We start from the raw sequence: 17805 nt of genomic DNA, 5'->3' as shown, positions 1-17805 counted from the left end.
TATACTTGTATATTAATATTTCATTTTCATTTTTAAAATAAAAGTATTCTATGAAATATGACAAATCTCTTAAAAGATTTTTTTTTTTTTAACAGCAAAGACTCATGTAGACTTTGTAAACCAAGGTGGTAAATCTGCATCCATGTGCACGATGAAAGACAGTTGTTGCCGAGTACTACGTGCAAAGCTATCTGCCCTTTTTTTCTCCGTCCTAGGAACATGAACGATTTCTGAGTTGACAAAACTTTGTCGCAAAAGCTTAATATCTTCTAGGTAGCTTTCAAATGCTGGTCATTCCTCTGGTTCCGAAACCATATTCACCAGTTGAGATCAATCTGTTGGAAACGTAACCTGAAACTGCCTTAAATTTTGCATACATTCCATTGCCCAAATTAATGCATCCATCTCCGAATGAAAATGTGAGAGGGATGCCCTTACATTCCGTGCCCCCAATAAGCCATCAAACCCTGGTGACTTACTAAGCCATCTTTGTCCTGAAAATATATCTTTATCTTTCCAAGAACCGTCCGTGAAACACCATCTTCCTGTGGTCCCTAAATCAAGCCTTCCCTGTACTTCATGTACCAACCTATGATTATTAATAACATGTGTCTCAGCCCACAGTGTTGATTCAACTTCTGCCAGTCGAAGCGTGTCTCTTGGGTCAATGTCAAGGTTACTGAACACTTTGTTGTTCCGGCCCTTCCAAATATACCATAATATCCATTCAAACTGATGATCTTTCATTTTTGGATTAACTCTCCAAAATAGATGGTCCATATTAGCAAAAAGAGAACCAATTGGGAAAATGTTTGGATTTGACGGGATCTTGGATAGAGCCCACACTTGACGTGCTGGAGGACATTCAAAGAACACATGGTTTATTGATTTCTCCAGGTCTCCACACCTGGCACAGCAAGTATCTCCTTGTATCCCTCGTGCTTTTAGGTTTTTCGTTACCGCTATAGGAATTATAATCTCCAACACCTGAATAGTGGCCCTGCATCTAATATCATTTCCAACCTAAGTTACATTTATCATTTACTCGCTAGTTACTATTGCTATTTTATTTAAAACATTACAACCTTTAGAATTAATAAACACTAGATTTAATTGTTCCCTAGCTGCTTGTGGATTCGATCCCTAAGTACTACATCTGAACCTCTTTTGATGAGAGTAACACTCCTTAGGGTAATTTGAGTGGTATCTCCTAACCTAGAACTATGAATAAAATAAATCTTTAGTCGTCAACAATGGCTTAGAAAACACATAAATAGGGTTTTAGGTCGTCCAAGGGTATTCTGGTAATTTATGGTTACTTCTGGGCTTCAATCGGTCATAAAATATGCCTGGATCATATTCTTGGATCACCGTCGATCGATGGCAAGGGTGCACCATCGATCGACAGTCTTTCATCTCCTCGACAGCTTCCTCTTGCGAGGCAGACTAACTACTATTCAGTAAACGGGCATAACGTCTGCTATAGGATGCTGATTGACCTCAAACCGGTAGAATTGGAAAGGTAACTCAAAGGTATATCTTATGTTAAAATATGGGTTCAATCTAACGGTGGGAAGGTCTCCATCCATAGCTAATCTGACGCGTATGTGCAGCTCTTCGCTCAAAAGAATCTAAAAGACACCAAAATCACCACTTTCCTCCTAATCGTCTCTGAACCTGTAAACACTATAAATAGACTCCATATCATAGTAAATATATCCTAAAACACATATATACCATGGTTTATAATGGATAAAATCCATGGTATATCAGTTGTCCCATCGACTTACCATCTTTGTCAGAATAAAAAACAAATAATACAAAAAATTATAAATATTAAAAGTATAAGTTGAAAAGATAAAATAAATTATAAATAATTTTTGTAAATAATTTTTACACTGAATCTTTCTCTTAAATTTTAAAGAAAAATGACAAAATATAAGTTTGAAGTTTGAACAATGAAATTTGTGGAAGCCCATTGGCATAGTGGTTAACAGTGTAAAGTAGACCTGAAATATAATTTTTTGCAGATTATAAGTTGAAAATCTTATTATAAGTTCCAAAATGTTGTAGGCAAAGTCCTTCATTGCTATGGAGAAAACATGTTCATTGACGAATTCGTACATAGAGATCCATTCGTCAATTTGAGGGTTGCAGAGGAACTACATTAGAAAATTGTTGTCCATGAAGTAGTTCATCAATATTGCATACTACTGGTTGGTCAGAGATTCGCATGGATAATTTGCATTGATAAAAAATTTTATTTAACATTTGTTTTTATACTGAACCATTTATTTTTATATTCTTGTATGAATTGGTATTTAGGTGGTTCCTTTTTTTATTAGTATTGTTCATTGAAAATTTTTAGTGTTAGGAGATTTAGTACAAGTTTAGCTGTGGTTGATTAAATTTTGTCTTATTTACATACCAGAAGTGTCATATCGTAATAATTACACACAATCTTTCAACCTCGTCTTAATTATACTTATTAGAAGTATTAGAACTTATTTCTCTCCAATCCGAAAGATCAAAACTTGTATCTCCATAATGTATTAATTGTGAACTTCAATCCACACAATCTGATTTAGATCAGTTTACTCCTCAAAATTTTGAAACATAATCAATGGCTAACCTAATTGAACCGATAAATCTGATTTTAAAAATTTAACAAAGTTTGATTCGAAGGTTGGTTGGTTTTGTATTTGGATCTCAGGATGGGTTAGGTATTAAATTCGATTCAGAACATACTATTTTGGTATGACTTTACGATCAAACCATTAAAACCAAATCAAACCTTCAGGGATACAAATTTCAATCTTTCTGATTGGTGAGAAATAAGTTTTAATACTTCTAATATGTGCAACTAAGATGAGGTTAAAAGATGGTGTGTGTTTGTTGTTATATGATACTTATGTTATATGAGGTTAACAGATTGTGTATGTGCAACTGAAATAGCTTTTTTTATTAGTATTGTTGAGATTTGAATAAGCTATGTTATGGTTCTAATTTGGCGGTGTTACCTAAAAACTCTCTTTCAAAACAGCGCCGCCTCCACTCCGGTTCGGTGCCCTGCCGATGCCGGAGGTAAACTCTCCTTCCCTGTTTCTTTTTTTCTTTCTTTTGCTTCCCTCTTCTTCTACCTCACTTCAGAACCGATATATTTTCTGCTCTGAACCTATCGGCTTCTTCACTGGCGACCCCTTAGCGGTTAAAGGTAACGTGGCAATCGACGGTCTTGGAGGAGCGATGAGGATTTGAAGCGGTAGCCGTGAGGGAGGTCAGCTTTTAGGGCTAAATGAACCGCCAGATCTAGTTTTACCTTTTAAGATCTACGGTGGCTCTCTTCACGGCGGGGCGCGTGACTCAGTGGGAAGCTCCTCCACCTTTGGTTCCACCTACCTATGCGCCGGTGAGACTATCGGAGGAGTGTTGTGATGAGCGGTGAAAAATGGTTCAGAGATCCGGTTCTCGGTGAAGGATGCGTTGCAAGGACCCACACCATCGGAGTGGTCAACCGGAGGAGTGTTCTTTGCAGGTGGCACACGGTGGTGCTTTACTTCCCAGCGTCGGCGGCGGGGACTCTGTTTAGCCGGCGGTACGAGCCCACACTATTGGAAACTTTGTGTGCTTAACCAGTCTCGTTGCTGCCGTCGAAGTCCGTCTTTCTCAGTACGAAACATGTTTCCGTCCTTTTGGGTAAGGAGCAGGACACAGAGCTCGAATGCAATGGTCTACGCTGGATATGCACCGTTCTGGTGTTGCAGTGTTGGTCCGAGCTTTCACTCTAATCATTTGGCAACCAATGCTATGGTCTCATGAAGTCATCTTATGTAGATCTTATTGTGTTTGGGTTTGTATGTATCTGTCTCGTATGGTAGATATAGGTGGTGCAAGAGACGGTTTATCTCGAGTCGTGGGATAAACTTATTCTCGTTGTGGTGAAAAATGAAAGCTGATTCGATTGGGTAGCGTATGATCCTTCTTAGTGTTCATGAGTGATACTAGATCACGGCTTTGTATGTGGGGTTAAAATCTCTGTGAGGTTAAAACCTTTGTATTCACATACTTGGTTACTGAAAGTTGTAGTTAAGCCAAAAAAAAAAAAATTCGGCGGTGTAGATGTTTTAATATATTTTTTATTTTAATTCATTTAGTTTCAGTTATGCTCTTATGTAATTTTGTTGAATTTTTTATATTGCATATACTTTTTTTGGATTGTGCAAAAATGTATTTTTACTTTCACAACAATATTATAATTATTATCAAGCTTGAATTCGTTTAGTAGATAATATTTTAACTTACTTAACTGATGATCGGTCAGATTCTTAGCTGTACAAAGTGGACTGGCTACTTTACTGCCTGACCCGTTCGAGTTTGGAATGTCTTCCGACTAATGTCAGGAGATTGACCGATCATCAGTTACTGCCTACCATATGAACCATTTGGGCTAAAACGCAAGCACAGACTAACTAAGTAAAGATAATTTAGTTCCTACGGATAATCGAACTTAGGACTAATGTGGGAACACACCAAACCCCAAGACTACATCTACTTGGTTATATTTTCAAATTTAGTGGAATATAATACATTTATATCTTTTGTTTTTATTCATTCGTCTATTTACGGATCATATATTTATCTTACCATTAAAGATTTTTTTTTATAGAAATGCATTTTTATTAATGCTTGTTCTACTTTGACTTGATAAAAAAGTAGGATAAATTTTCTTAAAATCGTGTTCAATAAATTCAATAAGTTCAACACATAAAAATGAATTATCTCTCTTTTCTATTTTTGTTTTGAATTTAATCGTATTTTATACAATTTTAGACGATGAAAACAAGGAAATGACAATTTATTATAGGTAGAAATTATTTTAAGTTAGGTAGCACATGAAAACCTAATATAGATCGTTATTATTTAGAAATATATAACTTTATTTGAATCTTTCATATGTTATCTTGCATATGCTCTTATACTTGAACACCAAATAAACCATGAATGAATTTTCAAAATTAATGAATTTTCATAATATGATTTGGATAATGGTATTTATATTTATTAATATTTCCATTTTATTTTATATAAATTACCTTTGAATTTAATAGTATTTTATAACATTTCTTAAAATTGTTGCTTTAGACGATGAAAAAAAGGAAAGAGCTAATTTATTATGTTTATATTTATTTGATCATCAGTGTCATAGAAAATAGAAATATTGATTTATATGATGATGTATTTGAGTATTTGACCAGTGTAAAAAATAAAAGAACTATGGAATTTTTAAATTTTTCCTCACATTTCCTTGTATCAAAAAGTCGCACGGTATAGTTTAGTAATATTTCCGGTATATTCTAGTGAATTTGTCTTACGTTAATCGTTTATGGTCAATCAATTGTTTTATTTGTGAAAATTTCAAACTATGAAGTTATATAATATGGTGAAATCGTTCAATATATCTATCATCACTTGGGAAGCTTATCGCAATCAGCAGAAACCCATCCGAGTTGTTGTTTCTCATTGTCGTAGACCACCATCACCCCCTTGCATAGATATATCTTCGAAAAAACATATGAAGACACAAATCAGTTTTTGCTTAGCCAAAAAATAAAACATTATTGTTAATAGTTGTTCCTTCTTCACCTCCGATTACGTTAGAGTCTTGTAATCCTACTTCACTTCCATTGAGTATTCCCAAACAGACGTTCCCAGTTTTCTAAGAATAAAAATAAATAAAAATCATTTTTTCTTTAATCATTTTCACAATCTTGAAAGTAATAAAGGAGTTTCTTAGGTCTTTATATTTCTTACAGAGACGATGAGATAAGACTCGGGTGGAATCTGGAGCTGAGAGTTTGTTCTGCCATTCTTAAAGTTGATTGTTAAGGTCTTGAACAAGTTCTTGACCTCAAGAACAGATTTCAAAGGCTTAGCTCCTTTCCAACATATTGCTAAAGTCTTATCATCTTTCACATCCTTCACCGGTTTACCTTTCAGATTATTTCCAATCTGAGACACACGAAAAGATACTGCATTAAGCGACGAGAAAAATACATACATTATTCTTGAGTTTCTGTATAATTTTCTTCAGTTACCAGGTTAACTATTGCTTGGTATGTCTTGCGGTTGAAATAAGTATAGGTGCTTCCGGAATCAAAGATGAGTTTGAGGCCATTTAAACCTGTTGCCTTCCCGTTGTAAAGAAGCTCGGCTGGTCCAGTCGTGTAGTGGTTGCTTAAAGCCGAATGATAGACGAATCAGTAGTTATATAAAAAACAATACCGATTTCTAAATGAATATGAAAGAAAGAATTGAAGAAATATTTATACTTAGGTGACACTAATGTTGTCCAGGATACACCAGTAGAAGGAATAACATTGTCTCCAAAGAACAAATAGCCTCCACCTTTAGAGCTTAAGCAATGACCAAACACATTTCTAGTTAGTCTGGCCGAGACAAGCTGTGTCAAGATGCTGATTTTCCCTTTCCCAAGCCCCAAAACTCCAACAGTAGCAGGTGGAAGATGTGCACTAGGGAAATGCTGATCATAACCACACCTACAAACACATTGCAAGAATCAACATTTTCATCTGAAGACTCGCATTATTGTGTTAATGAAAATACAATTCCCTTAGGTAGCTCACCCGAATGCTAAGCGAGGTACAAAAGACGAGCCGTCTAGGAGTTTTAATGAAAACTGATCAACGACAAGTGCACCCATTGATGAACCTTGATCAGCATATTCAACCTCGTAGTCGCATTGCTCTTTCGGGTTTAGACATTCAGGCTTCTGTGGCCAGTGTAGAGCTGAGCAAATTGAGTCTGAGCATGGGACAGTGTTTGACTTAGGCTTGTACTGAAGTTCAGTACGCTACAAAACAAACAAATATAAGAAAGAGGTCGATTTTGACATGAGAAATGAATCGAATGATATACCACAGTGCAACCAGAGCAAGGAGCATCGCATTGAACCCATGTGAGATCACTGCCAGTATCAACATCAAAGGTAAAGTCCTTTGGAGGATTTCCTATTTGAAGAGAGACCGAGTAATATCTGCAATACAAAGTCCATAGGACTATCAAATAAACATTATAGTAGTATAATTTACTAATAAAGACACGAATACTGATGAAGAAGATAAAAAGGGACTAAAAGTCTACGTTGAGAATTTAAGCAAACAGAAAATAAAAAAGTTAACGTTGAGAAAGAAGGTTTGACCGTTCAAAATTAAGGAAATCCACAATGTTCAGATTTAGTTTTAAATTTTTACAGTTTGATTTTCTTGAGGTTTTAGTTTTTTTAAATTAACTTTTTATAGTTTTTTAATTAAAAGAAAAATGTATAACACCAAACTTCTAAACAGAGCAAAAAACAGAGCAAAATTCAACCAAAGCTCTTCTTCACCAAGGAATCTACACATATTTTAGGGTTTACGGTTTAGTTTTAGACTACACATACGGCTTAGTTTCCAGATTAATTGTCCTAAATCTGATTTTAGGAGCTACGTAATTAAAGAGATAAGAAGAGAACATTGTTTACCCGAGAGGGAAGACATTGCCGGAGAGAGGGAAGACGAATGAGTAAGGAGGATATTTGGGAGATAGCGTATTTGAGAAGGTTTTGAAGATGGAACCTTGAATTGATTGAGGAACTATAATCAAAAGCAAGATCAGAAGAAGAGACAATCTCAAAATCATCTTTTGCCTCACTTTCTTGCAAAGCAATCTTCACAAGCAAATCAAACAGTTACAGAGAAGATCTTCTGAGAGAGAGAAAGTTGATATATGCATCTAACGATCAAGATCTCTGTTTCTTATATATACTAACAAAGAAAGAAACAAAAAAACAGCATGCATTCATTTATTTTTTTAAAGTCTTCACATTAATTTTTAAAAAAAATACAAGACGTGAGGTAAAATAAAATAAAATAAAATAAAGGCTAAACCGGGATGGTACAAACAAAATCGAGAATTATAGATGCAAAATATAAAAAAATCGGACATAAAGAAGATTCGCCAGATCCAGAACCGGCGCGGAGAGTGTCCCTGAAATTTTGGAGGCCAAAAATAATTTAGTAAGGGTTCTTACAAAAATTTTCTTTTACAAATTTGGAGATATTTTTCATATAATTTTTTTCAAAAAATTTGAGAATCCTATGCCAATGTTTCACTTTGCTATGCTCAAAACCATCCCTACCGCCACCGCGGAAACCTCACAAGCTAATGTCCTCGCCCACCAGAACTCCAAGGATAAGAATTCGAATGAAGAAATATCTTCCACTGAGCTTGTCGAAAAAGCTAAAGGGAGCGAGCCATGCAACACCACCCACAAAAACAATGAAGAAGCAACGCCAATTGAAAAAAAAAAGAATGGAGTGATGACAAAGAATAGTTCAACAAAACGAAGGAGCTTTGCCAGTTCGGGACCAGTGTGTGGATAAACTGAAGTCCCACCCCACAGCCAACTTGCTTCCAATCCCACTGGAAAACCGCCATTCTCAAAGCAAGCAAGAGAAGAGAGGGACAAACCAGTCGATCCAGACTTTGTCCAAAGCTTAAATTTTTCATCTCGCCTTGTCATCTTGTTAGCCTCGAAACACCTCATTGCTAAAAAGAGAATGTACCACTGTCGTAATTCAAATCGGAAGTAACAGAGGGAGGCTTGAGGTGACACAACCAAGATCTGACCCCATAGCTGAAGGTCATGAAGCTGAGAACATCAACATTAGCGGAAACCACCGTTACGACCACCACCACTTCAGATCCAAACCACCATAGCTCAAACAACAAATAATTGCACTGCAGATTGAAGCATACGGACTGAGATACACAAAAAAATAAAAAAAATAAAAAAAAGTTTTAGTTGCCTTTAAAAAAAATGTCTCTCTCGCATAACCGGAAGAGATACCGGATGCTGAAGAGGGAAAATAAAAAAAAGTTTTAGTTGCCTTTAAAAAAAGAGAAAGAAGAAAGGAGTGGAAAAAGAGAGATCATGCATTAATGATTAATTTTTTGTTTTCAATTAATTTATCAAAGAGTTAATTGAAAACAATTAATATGATTTCTCAAAGATAAATATGATTTCTATAAAATATTGTATTTTCCTGTTTAAACAAAAAACTACGCATAGTTTTGTGTATTCTTACTTTGGGAAAAAATTGGTGTAGTCTAATATACGAATAAATTAGGTAGTGACCCGCGCTGTGTGGAGCGTAAGATTGTTGATTAAATTATTTATTTTATATTGTACTAAAGGATTTATCTTATAGCTTTTTCTAGGGATGAGCATTCTGATATCCGTTCGGATTCAGTTGATCTATTCTGATTTTTGATTTTAAAAGTTAGAAAATTAAATTTAATTTAAATACTTACAAATTTTGGTTTGAATTTGGTTTAGATTTTGTTAAAATTATTGCGGGTTCGGTTCACATTCGAGTTCGGGTACCCATTTTAATTATGTTACTTTCATCAAAAATCCAAATATATTTAAGTCCTCAAAATCCAAAAAAAACAAATTAATATAAAACATAAAAATTTGAATATGTAAGACTAAATACTTAAATTTACACAAATTAGTTCAATTTAAATATCTGGATGGAGAACAATATATATTTTCAATATTTTTTTTTAGATATTTACTTGTGACTACTTTGATAATTTTTAGATATTTTCATATTTTGAATATCTAATAGATATCACATTTAAAATTATTAATTTACTTAAGTATATTATTGTAATTTAGATATTTTCGGTATCCAAAATATTTCAGTTTGGATCAGTTTCAGGTTAGGTTATCCAGATATTAGATTTTTTTATCCATCTGAGTTTTATTATGTGTTTAGTATTACTTTCAAATCAAGTTTTGTTCGGTTCTTCAGATCCAAATACCCAGACTTAATTTCTTCTACTAACATAAAGCAAAATAATATAAGCGTAAAACAAATATTTTGGGCTTATTTTACATATATAATTACTCGACCATACTTTAAGAATATCAATAAAAAAAAGGTTGGCTGTCGTGTCAATATTGTTGGACTTGTTGTAAAATTGACATACTCTATAACTAATAAAGTGTACTTAAAGAAAAAAAATTCTTGGTAGATATAATAAAAACACGATACAATTGAGTGAAAGGGGGTTAGGGTTGCGCAAAAATAATGATCTTTTCCCTCGGCACCTGAATTCTATTTTTCAATCGATTTCGTAAATTTTATTTTCTTTTAAAACTTTTCTAATTTCTGAGGTTTTTTTAGCAAGATTATTTTTCTAATTTTTTGGATTATATGAAAACTCTTTAAAAACGCAATATTTGGCTAAACTAAAGATCTGACTTTGTGTGTGATATTTTTTACCTTAGTTTCCTTAATTCATAACTAATCACAAGTATTTATTGCATTCGTGTACAGAAGCATCAACTATAGCTAAGTTCGACAAGGTACAAAACTTTCAAATTTTTAAAAACATGATGAGCTCAACATTTTTAGTTTATGCGAATCTTAATGATTTTGTAATATCTTCCTTTCAACAATCATATTATTCAATAGTTGTAAGGAGAGAATTTCATTCGCTACTACGAAGATTAAAAATGTAGAAAATAAAAATGAACTGATTAAATAAAATTATAATGTGAACACATTAATTATAGAGAATTTGTACTCCCTACACACCACTTTTCCCCTATTTGCACTTTATACCCTATATCCCTCCAATTTTCTTCCCCCAACATTACCATTTTCTCCCCATTCAATGATATCTCAACTTTGTTAGTATATTTAGCTAATTTACTGTTAATTATATGCACTGACATTAAAAATAGTGTGAAAATATTAATTAGTGTGAGAACACATGAACATTTTAACTTTTAAATGACTGTAAAATTGACAAGTGTTAATTATTGTGTAAACACATTTATAACATATGTTTTTTGTTTAATATATAGGAGATGTTTTCACCGGTAATTGGATGGTTTTCTTTTTCTGTTTTGTAAGTTATGAGTAATAAGTACTAACTAAATAAAGAGCCGAGGTAGCTTTGTAGAAAATATTGGAGGACTTCAAATGGTCATGGTCTCCGTCAAATTCTAATATGCGAAAATACAAAATAACACAATTTTGGTAAAAAAGCAGAAAAAGAAAAGATATTGTTTGCTTTTTTTTGGAACAAAGCTCTTCCGAATTTTCAGCTGTTGATGTCAACAAGTGCAATTAATTTCTCTTAAATGAAGAACAGAGGAAGCTTCGTAGTAGATTCAGGGGACCCGCGCGGGGGGTGGGGGGTGTTAACGCGGATTTGACGCGGTCACGTTTGTTCTATGTGGGGCCGGTTGATGATTTGACACTAGATTAAATAATGACCAATTCAGATAAGATGAATTGCATAAAAAAATTGACCTACAACTCAAAGTCAAACACAAAACTAATCTTTTTTTTTTTAGAAATTAGTTTTACCTTATTCACACCACAAGTTCATATAATTCACGAAAATATCATCAATTTTTTTTCCGAAAATAACATTTTTACTCTCTCACACTCATCATCTTAAAGTAATTACAAGATTGTCATTGTCATCAATACCCTAACTACCATGAACAACCAATTTGAAGCTCTTAATGCTCCCAAAATCGATTTACCCTTCTTTTTCTCCATTCTTATGAACTAAACACAACATCTCTCTCACTTTCTCTCCACATTAAGCTTAAAAAAACCAAAATTTTGATTCTACATTTTTTATGGTTCATAAAGTCAAAGAAGCTAACGATTCTGGGTGGGTCACTTTCGCTTGAGATTCAGTGTTCTTGGAGAAGCCTTATGTGTGCTAAGGAAGTTTTCGAGATCTGTTCATCCAGACGACTTACAGAAAGTCGTCTGGTCAACGCAGAGGTTATTTTTGCAATTGACTTTGAAATCTGTTTTCTGAGACGACAGAAAGTTAAGTCATCTGATTTTGTTTGGTTACAAAAAAATCTCCAAAAAACCTAGACGACTTACATTTCAGTCGTCATAGGTTAGTTTTGCATTTGACTGGATTATTTCAGAAGTTTGACTTTCCTTGACGACTTACATTTCAGTCGTCTGGTGAAAATTGAAATATCAATATTTAATTAAAACTAGACGACTTACAATTAAGTCGTCATAGGTTAGTTTTGCAATTGAAAAAAAACTTCAATATTTAATTATACCCAGACAACTTACAATTCAGTTGTCCGCCCGACGACTTACATGTAAGTCGTCCAGGATATTATTTCAAGATTTTGGTCAAACCTCGTGAATCCTAGACGACTTACATGTAAGTTGTCGGACGGACGACTGAATTGTAAGTCGTCTATATATAATTAAATATTAAAATTTTATTTTTCAATTGTAAAACTAACGTATGATGACTTAATTGTAAGTCTTCGAGTTTTAATAATTATTGATATTTGAATTTTTCACCAGACGACTGAAATGTAAGTCTTCCAGGAAAGTCAAACTTCTGAAATAATCCAGTCAAATGCAAAACTAACCTATGACGACTGAAATTTAAGTCGTCTAGCTTTTTGGAATTTTTTTTAACCAAACAAAAGTAGACGACTTATTTTTCAGTCGTTCCAGATAACAGATTTCAAAGGCAATTGCAAAAATAACCTTTGCGTTGACCAGACGACTTATATTTTAGTCATCTGGAAGACTTAAATTGAAGTAGTCCGCGTCGACCTAAATGGACGACTTCTCTGGAAGTCTACTAGATGACCTCTGTAGATGTCGTCTGCGTCAATGTTTAATAAACTTGCATTTTCTCTAAAACTATAAAGACTTTTTAATATTTTCTTGTTAATTCATGTTTATTAATGAATATTTGGGCTACTGATTGAAATTTATAACTTAATTGGTGATATTTATGAGGTTACTAACATTCACGTTAATTAAAGTTTCTAACTGATCCGAGAAGACTTCCGTGGAAGTCTTCTCCGCTAGTTTTTAAGTCTTCTATGCTAGTTTTTGAATAACTTGTATTTTTAAGAGTGATAAGTAACTTCAAGATATATAAAACTCATATTTTCAAAATATGTTCTCTCCCTTAGATTTACTAAATTTGACTAAGTTTTTCAACACAAACTTATAAAAATATATGATATGCTTTGACTAGTTACTATTGTTTGTTTCCATCTCTTAAGTATTATTGTTATAGACACTAATGATAATTATTGTTATGAGTTGGAAGAATGCTTAAAATGCTTCTTAAAATGTTGTATCAATATGAAGCTACCAACATTAATCTTGTTTATTAAGATGAAAAAAAGGCCATTGGAGTTTATTATTGCATATGAGAAATCCAAAGATATGAAAAAAGCTACTGAAGTCTATTATTTCATTGATTTGTAAATGTGTAAATACATTGTTAGCACATGTATTACATCTTAGAAAACATTATTACTGATTTTACAACAAATTCACAACTAAAAGAGTAGACATGCAATTCACAAAACAAAATCAGATGACTTAACTTTATGTCGTCTCAGAAAACAGATTTCAAAGTCAATTGCAAAAATAACCTCTGCGTTGACCAGACGACTTTCTGTAAGTCGTCTGGATGAACAGATCTGGAAAGCTTCCTTAGCACACATAAGGCTTCTCCAAGAACACTGAATCTCAAGCGAAAGTGACCCAACCAGAATCGTTAGCTTCTTTGACTTTATGAACCATAAAAAATGTAGAATCAAAATTTTGGTTTTTTTAAGCTTAATGTGGAGAGAAAGTGAGAGAGATGTTGTGTTTAGTTCATAAGAATGGAGAAAAAGAAGGGTAAATCGATTTTGGGAGCATTAAGAGCTTCAAATTGGTTGTTCATGGTAGTTAGGGTATTGATGACAATGACAATCTTGTAATTACTTTAAGATGATGAGTGTGAGAGAGTAAAAATGTCATTTTCGGAAAAAAAAAATTGATGGTATTTTCGTGAATTATATGAACTTGTGGGGTGAATAAGCCAAAACTAATTTCTAAAAAAAGAAAGAGATTAGTTTTGTGTTTGACTTTGAGTTGTAGGTCAATTTTTTATGCAATTCATCTTATCTGAATTGGTCATTGTTTAATCTAGTGTCAAATCATCAACCGGCCCCACATAGAACAAACGTGACCGCGTCAAATCCGCGTTAAACCCCCCCCCCCCCGACTTACATTTCAGTCGTCATATGTTAGTTTTGCATTTGACTGGATTATTTCAGAAGTTTGACTTTCCTTGACGACTTACATTTCAGTCGTCTGGTGAAAATTGAAATATCAATATTTTATTAAAACTAGACGACTTACAATTAAGTCGTCATAGGTTAGTTTTGAAATTAAAAAAAAACTTCAATATTTAATTATACCCAGACAACTTACAATTCAGTTGTCCGCCCGACGACTTACATGTAAGTCGTCCATGATATTATTTCAAGATTCTGGTCAAACCTCGTAAATCCTAGACGACTTACATGTAAGTTGTCGGACGGACGACTGAATTGTAAGTCGTCTATATATAATTAAATATTAAAATTTTATTTTTCAATTGTAAAACTAACGTATGACGACTTAATTGTAAGTCTTTGAGTTTTAATAAATTATTGATATTTGAATTTTTCACCAGACGACTGAAATGTAAGTCGTCTAGGAAAGTCAAACTTCTGAAATAATCTAGTCAAATGCAAAACTAACCTATGACGACTGAAATGTAAGTTGTCTAGCTTTTTTGGAATTTTTTTTAACCAAACAAAAGTAGACGACTTATTTTTCAGTCGTTCCAGATAACAGATTTCAAAGTCAATTGCAAAAATAACCTTTGTGTTGACGAGACGACTTATATTTTAGTCATCTGGAAGACTTAAATTGAAGTAGTCCGCGTCGACCTAAATGGACGACTTCTCTGGAAGTCTACTAGATGACCTCTGTGGATGTCGTTTGCGTCAATGTTTAATAAACTTGCATTTTCTCTAAAACTATAAAGACTTTTTAACATTTTCTTGTTAATTCATGTTTATTAATGAATATTTGGGCTACTGATTGAAATTTATAACTTAATTGGTGATAGTTATGAGGTTACTAACATTCACGTTAATTAAAGTTTCTAACTGATCCGAGAAGACTTCCGTGGAAGTCTTCTCCGCTAGTTTTTAAGTCTTCTACGCTAGTTTTTGAATAAATTGTATTTTTAAGAGTGATAAGTAACTTCAATATATGTAAAACTCATATTTTCAAAATATGTTCTCTCCCTTAGATTTACTAAATTTGACTAAGTTTTTCAACACAAACTTATAAAAAAATATGATATGCTTTGACTAGTTACTATTGTTTGTTTCCATCTCTTAAGTATTATTGTTATAGACACTAATGATGATTATTGTTATGAGTTGGAAGAATGCTTAAAATGCTTCTTAAAATGTTGTATCAATATAAAACTACTAACATTAATCTTGTTTATTAAGATGAAAAAAGGCCATTGGAGTTTATTATTGCATATGAGAGATCCAAAGATATGAAAAAAACTACTGAAGTCTATTATTTCATTGATTTGTATGTGTAAACACATTGTTAGCACATGTATTACATCTTGGAAAACATTATTACTGATTTTACAACAAATTCATAACTAAAAGAGTAGACATGCAATTCACAAAACAAACCACAAACAAAACTATTGTAGATCATTCCTCTACAAAGACAAGCTTGGACTCCATTTAATATGGAAGAAGACTTTGTCAGAAGACTTCAAGGAAGTCGAGACGACTTCTAGGAAGTCCAGACGACTTTCAGGAAGTCCAGACGACTGAAATGGAAGTCGTCTGGAAGACTTCCTAGAAGTCGTCTAGTGCATTATATTTTAGACGACTAACAGGTAAGTCGTCCCAGAAGTCTTCCAGATCTGAAAAACCTGCATATCAAATCCAGATCTGAAAAACTTGCATATCTAAAAACGTTCAAATAGCTTAAAGCAGAAAAAAATGAGGATTATGTTTGATTATGTAACTCCAAACTTACAACATTTTCCTATTATGTTTCCTAAAATAATATACATCAAATTATGCATAATATTACGATAATATATTATGAATATAAGCCAATTAAATTAATTAAATGCAACAAATAAAGTTGATCGAATTTTAACCTATTTAAAATCATGAAACGTTTATGGTTTAGTTGAGATGAATAAAAACGACCTTTGATGTCCAAAAATAATTGAATTAATAAAAAAATTTATAACCAGAAAAGAATAAAAATAAATTATCAAATAAATAATAATTAAATATTATAATTATATAAATTATAAATATTTATGTCCGTGCATGAGCACGGGAAAACCACCAAGTTAAGCTATTGAGAAGAATAGATAAAAACCTACAAGAAATTATTACATATGCTGAAGGGGAATGTCTCGCTTGGCATAAAGCAAATATGACATTACTTGTATCTGATGCACAGAAGGGACACACAAGACACAAGTCTCAAACTTGAAAAATATTTGTCTAGTTGATGGATCTTGGCGTCATGATACACCTTTCAGTGAATGTGGGTGGGTATGGAAAATGATGAATGGAAGAACATAGCTTCAACGGTCTAAAAACCAATGCATATTTATCTCCATTCCATTCTGAAGTTGAGACACTTATGGTCTACGGAGAGTATGATTAAACATTCAACGTGTGATTTTTGGAACAGATGGTCGGGAGCTAATCAAAATGATTCAAGATCCAAAAATTGCAAGGCTAAAAGGAAATCTCGGGAAATCCTCAATAGTATTTGTCCCTTGTGTGCACAATGGAGTTGCAGATTCATTAGCAAAAATGTCTACAAATCTTTGTTTTGTTGGTTGTTATATTCTGGTATGGTTACCCAGGCCGCCTTGAGTTTGACTAATAAAATAACCGTTTGACGTAAAAAAAAAACCCCCTATTTCTTGAATCTAAAAAAAAAAAGAAAAAGAAATTGGAATCTCTAGATGATATATACAATCAAAAGAAACAGTTGCCTAAAATAATTAAATGGCATGTTTAACCAATTCTTGTTACTTTTCTAGGTTTTGACGGCCGGATGCGATAGGAAAGGCGATTGTTAATCTCTTCGATGATCTCCTTGAGACCTTCGGATCATGATGATTGTTGCCCTTAGGTTATAATGTTATTCTTCTGCTTTTCACGGCTGCTCTCCTCTATCTCTTATCCCGGATCTGAATGGATGTATTAGAGTTGAAGAAGCTAATGTAACCATGAGAAGTGAGTTTCGAGCAGAAGGAAGAGAGATGGTTTGTGGTGAATCCAAGATAAGCCGTTTGGAGCGTATGTTGGAACTAATTACGTAAATACCATTCGACTTGGCTCATGATGAATGTGACATCATAATAAGACTTCTAGGAGCCAATGTGATGGGGAAGTTAAGTATTTTATGTCTGAATTCTGGTTGAGTTGATCAGAAATTTCAGTTGGACGTTTTGTTTTATCAGTTAATTAGACAAGGTTGAGCTGGTTGGCGACTGTCCTGCTTCAGCAGCTTGTCATGCTTTACCTTCTTTCCTACCCGATTCACCTGCTTGTGCTTGTGTGCTTCATCTTATTTCATACATTTCCACCTTGTGTCATGTTTCACCAGCTATGTAAGCTGTTTGCTTCAGCTGCTTTTGGTGACACGGAACCGAGTGTCGACATTTGTCACTCTCTAAGGTGGGTTGGCGGCTGAGGAGATGATTCAGGCCGACCCTATCATTTAGTATAAATAGGAGAGATATATTCATTATGAAACCAGAGATCACACATGAAACCAATAGAAATAATAGTTAGATGTCCGACTTGCTATAGAA

The 17805-nt window shown here is 33.5% G+C and overlaps 1 protein-coding gene across 1 annotated transcript; it reads right to left on the bottom strand.

Annotated features, from left to right (window-relative positions):
• Positions 1-5328: 5328 nt before the first annotated feature.
• LOC106411749 (aspartic proteinase Asp1) lies at positions 5329-9091 on the bottom strand. The gene is made up of 8 exons (XM_013852567.3): positions 7541-9091; positions 6937-7054; positions 6645-6871; positions 6330-6557; positions 6096-6234; positions 5812-6009; positions 5644-5716; positions 5329-5558 (listed from the first exon to the last, which is right to left on the bottom strand). The coding sequence occupies exons 1-8, from the start codon at positions 7696-7698 to the stop codon at positions 5518-5520; spliced, it is 1182 nt and encodes a 393-aa protein (XP_013708021.2). The 5' UTR covers positions 7699-9091; the 3' UTR covers positions 5329-5517.
• Positions 9092-17805: the final 8714 nt, after the last annotated feature.

This window comes from Brassica napus, chromosome A10, assembly GCF_020379485.1.
Source record: "Brassica napus cultivar Da-Ae chromosome A10, Da-Ae, whole genome shotgun sequence".
Taxonomy (NCBI): Eukaryota; Viridiplantae; Streptophyta; class Magnoliopsida; order Brassicales; family Brassicaceae; genus Brassica; species Brassica napus.
The sequence above is the reverse complement of the archived record's forward strand: the minus strand, read 5'-3'. Positions and strand labels throughout refer to the sequence as shown.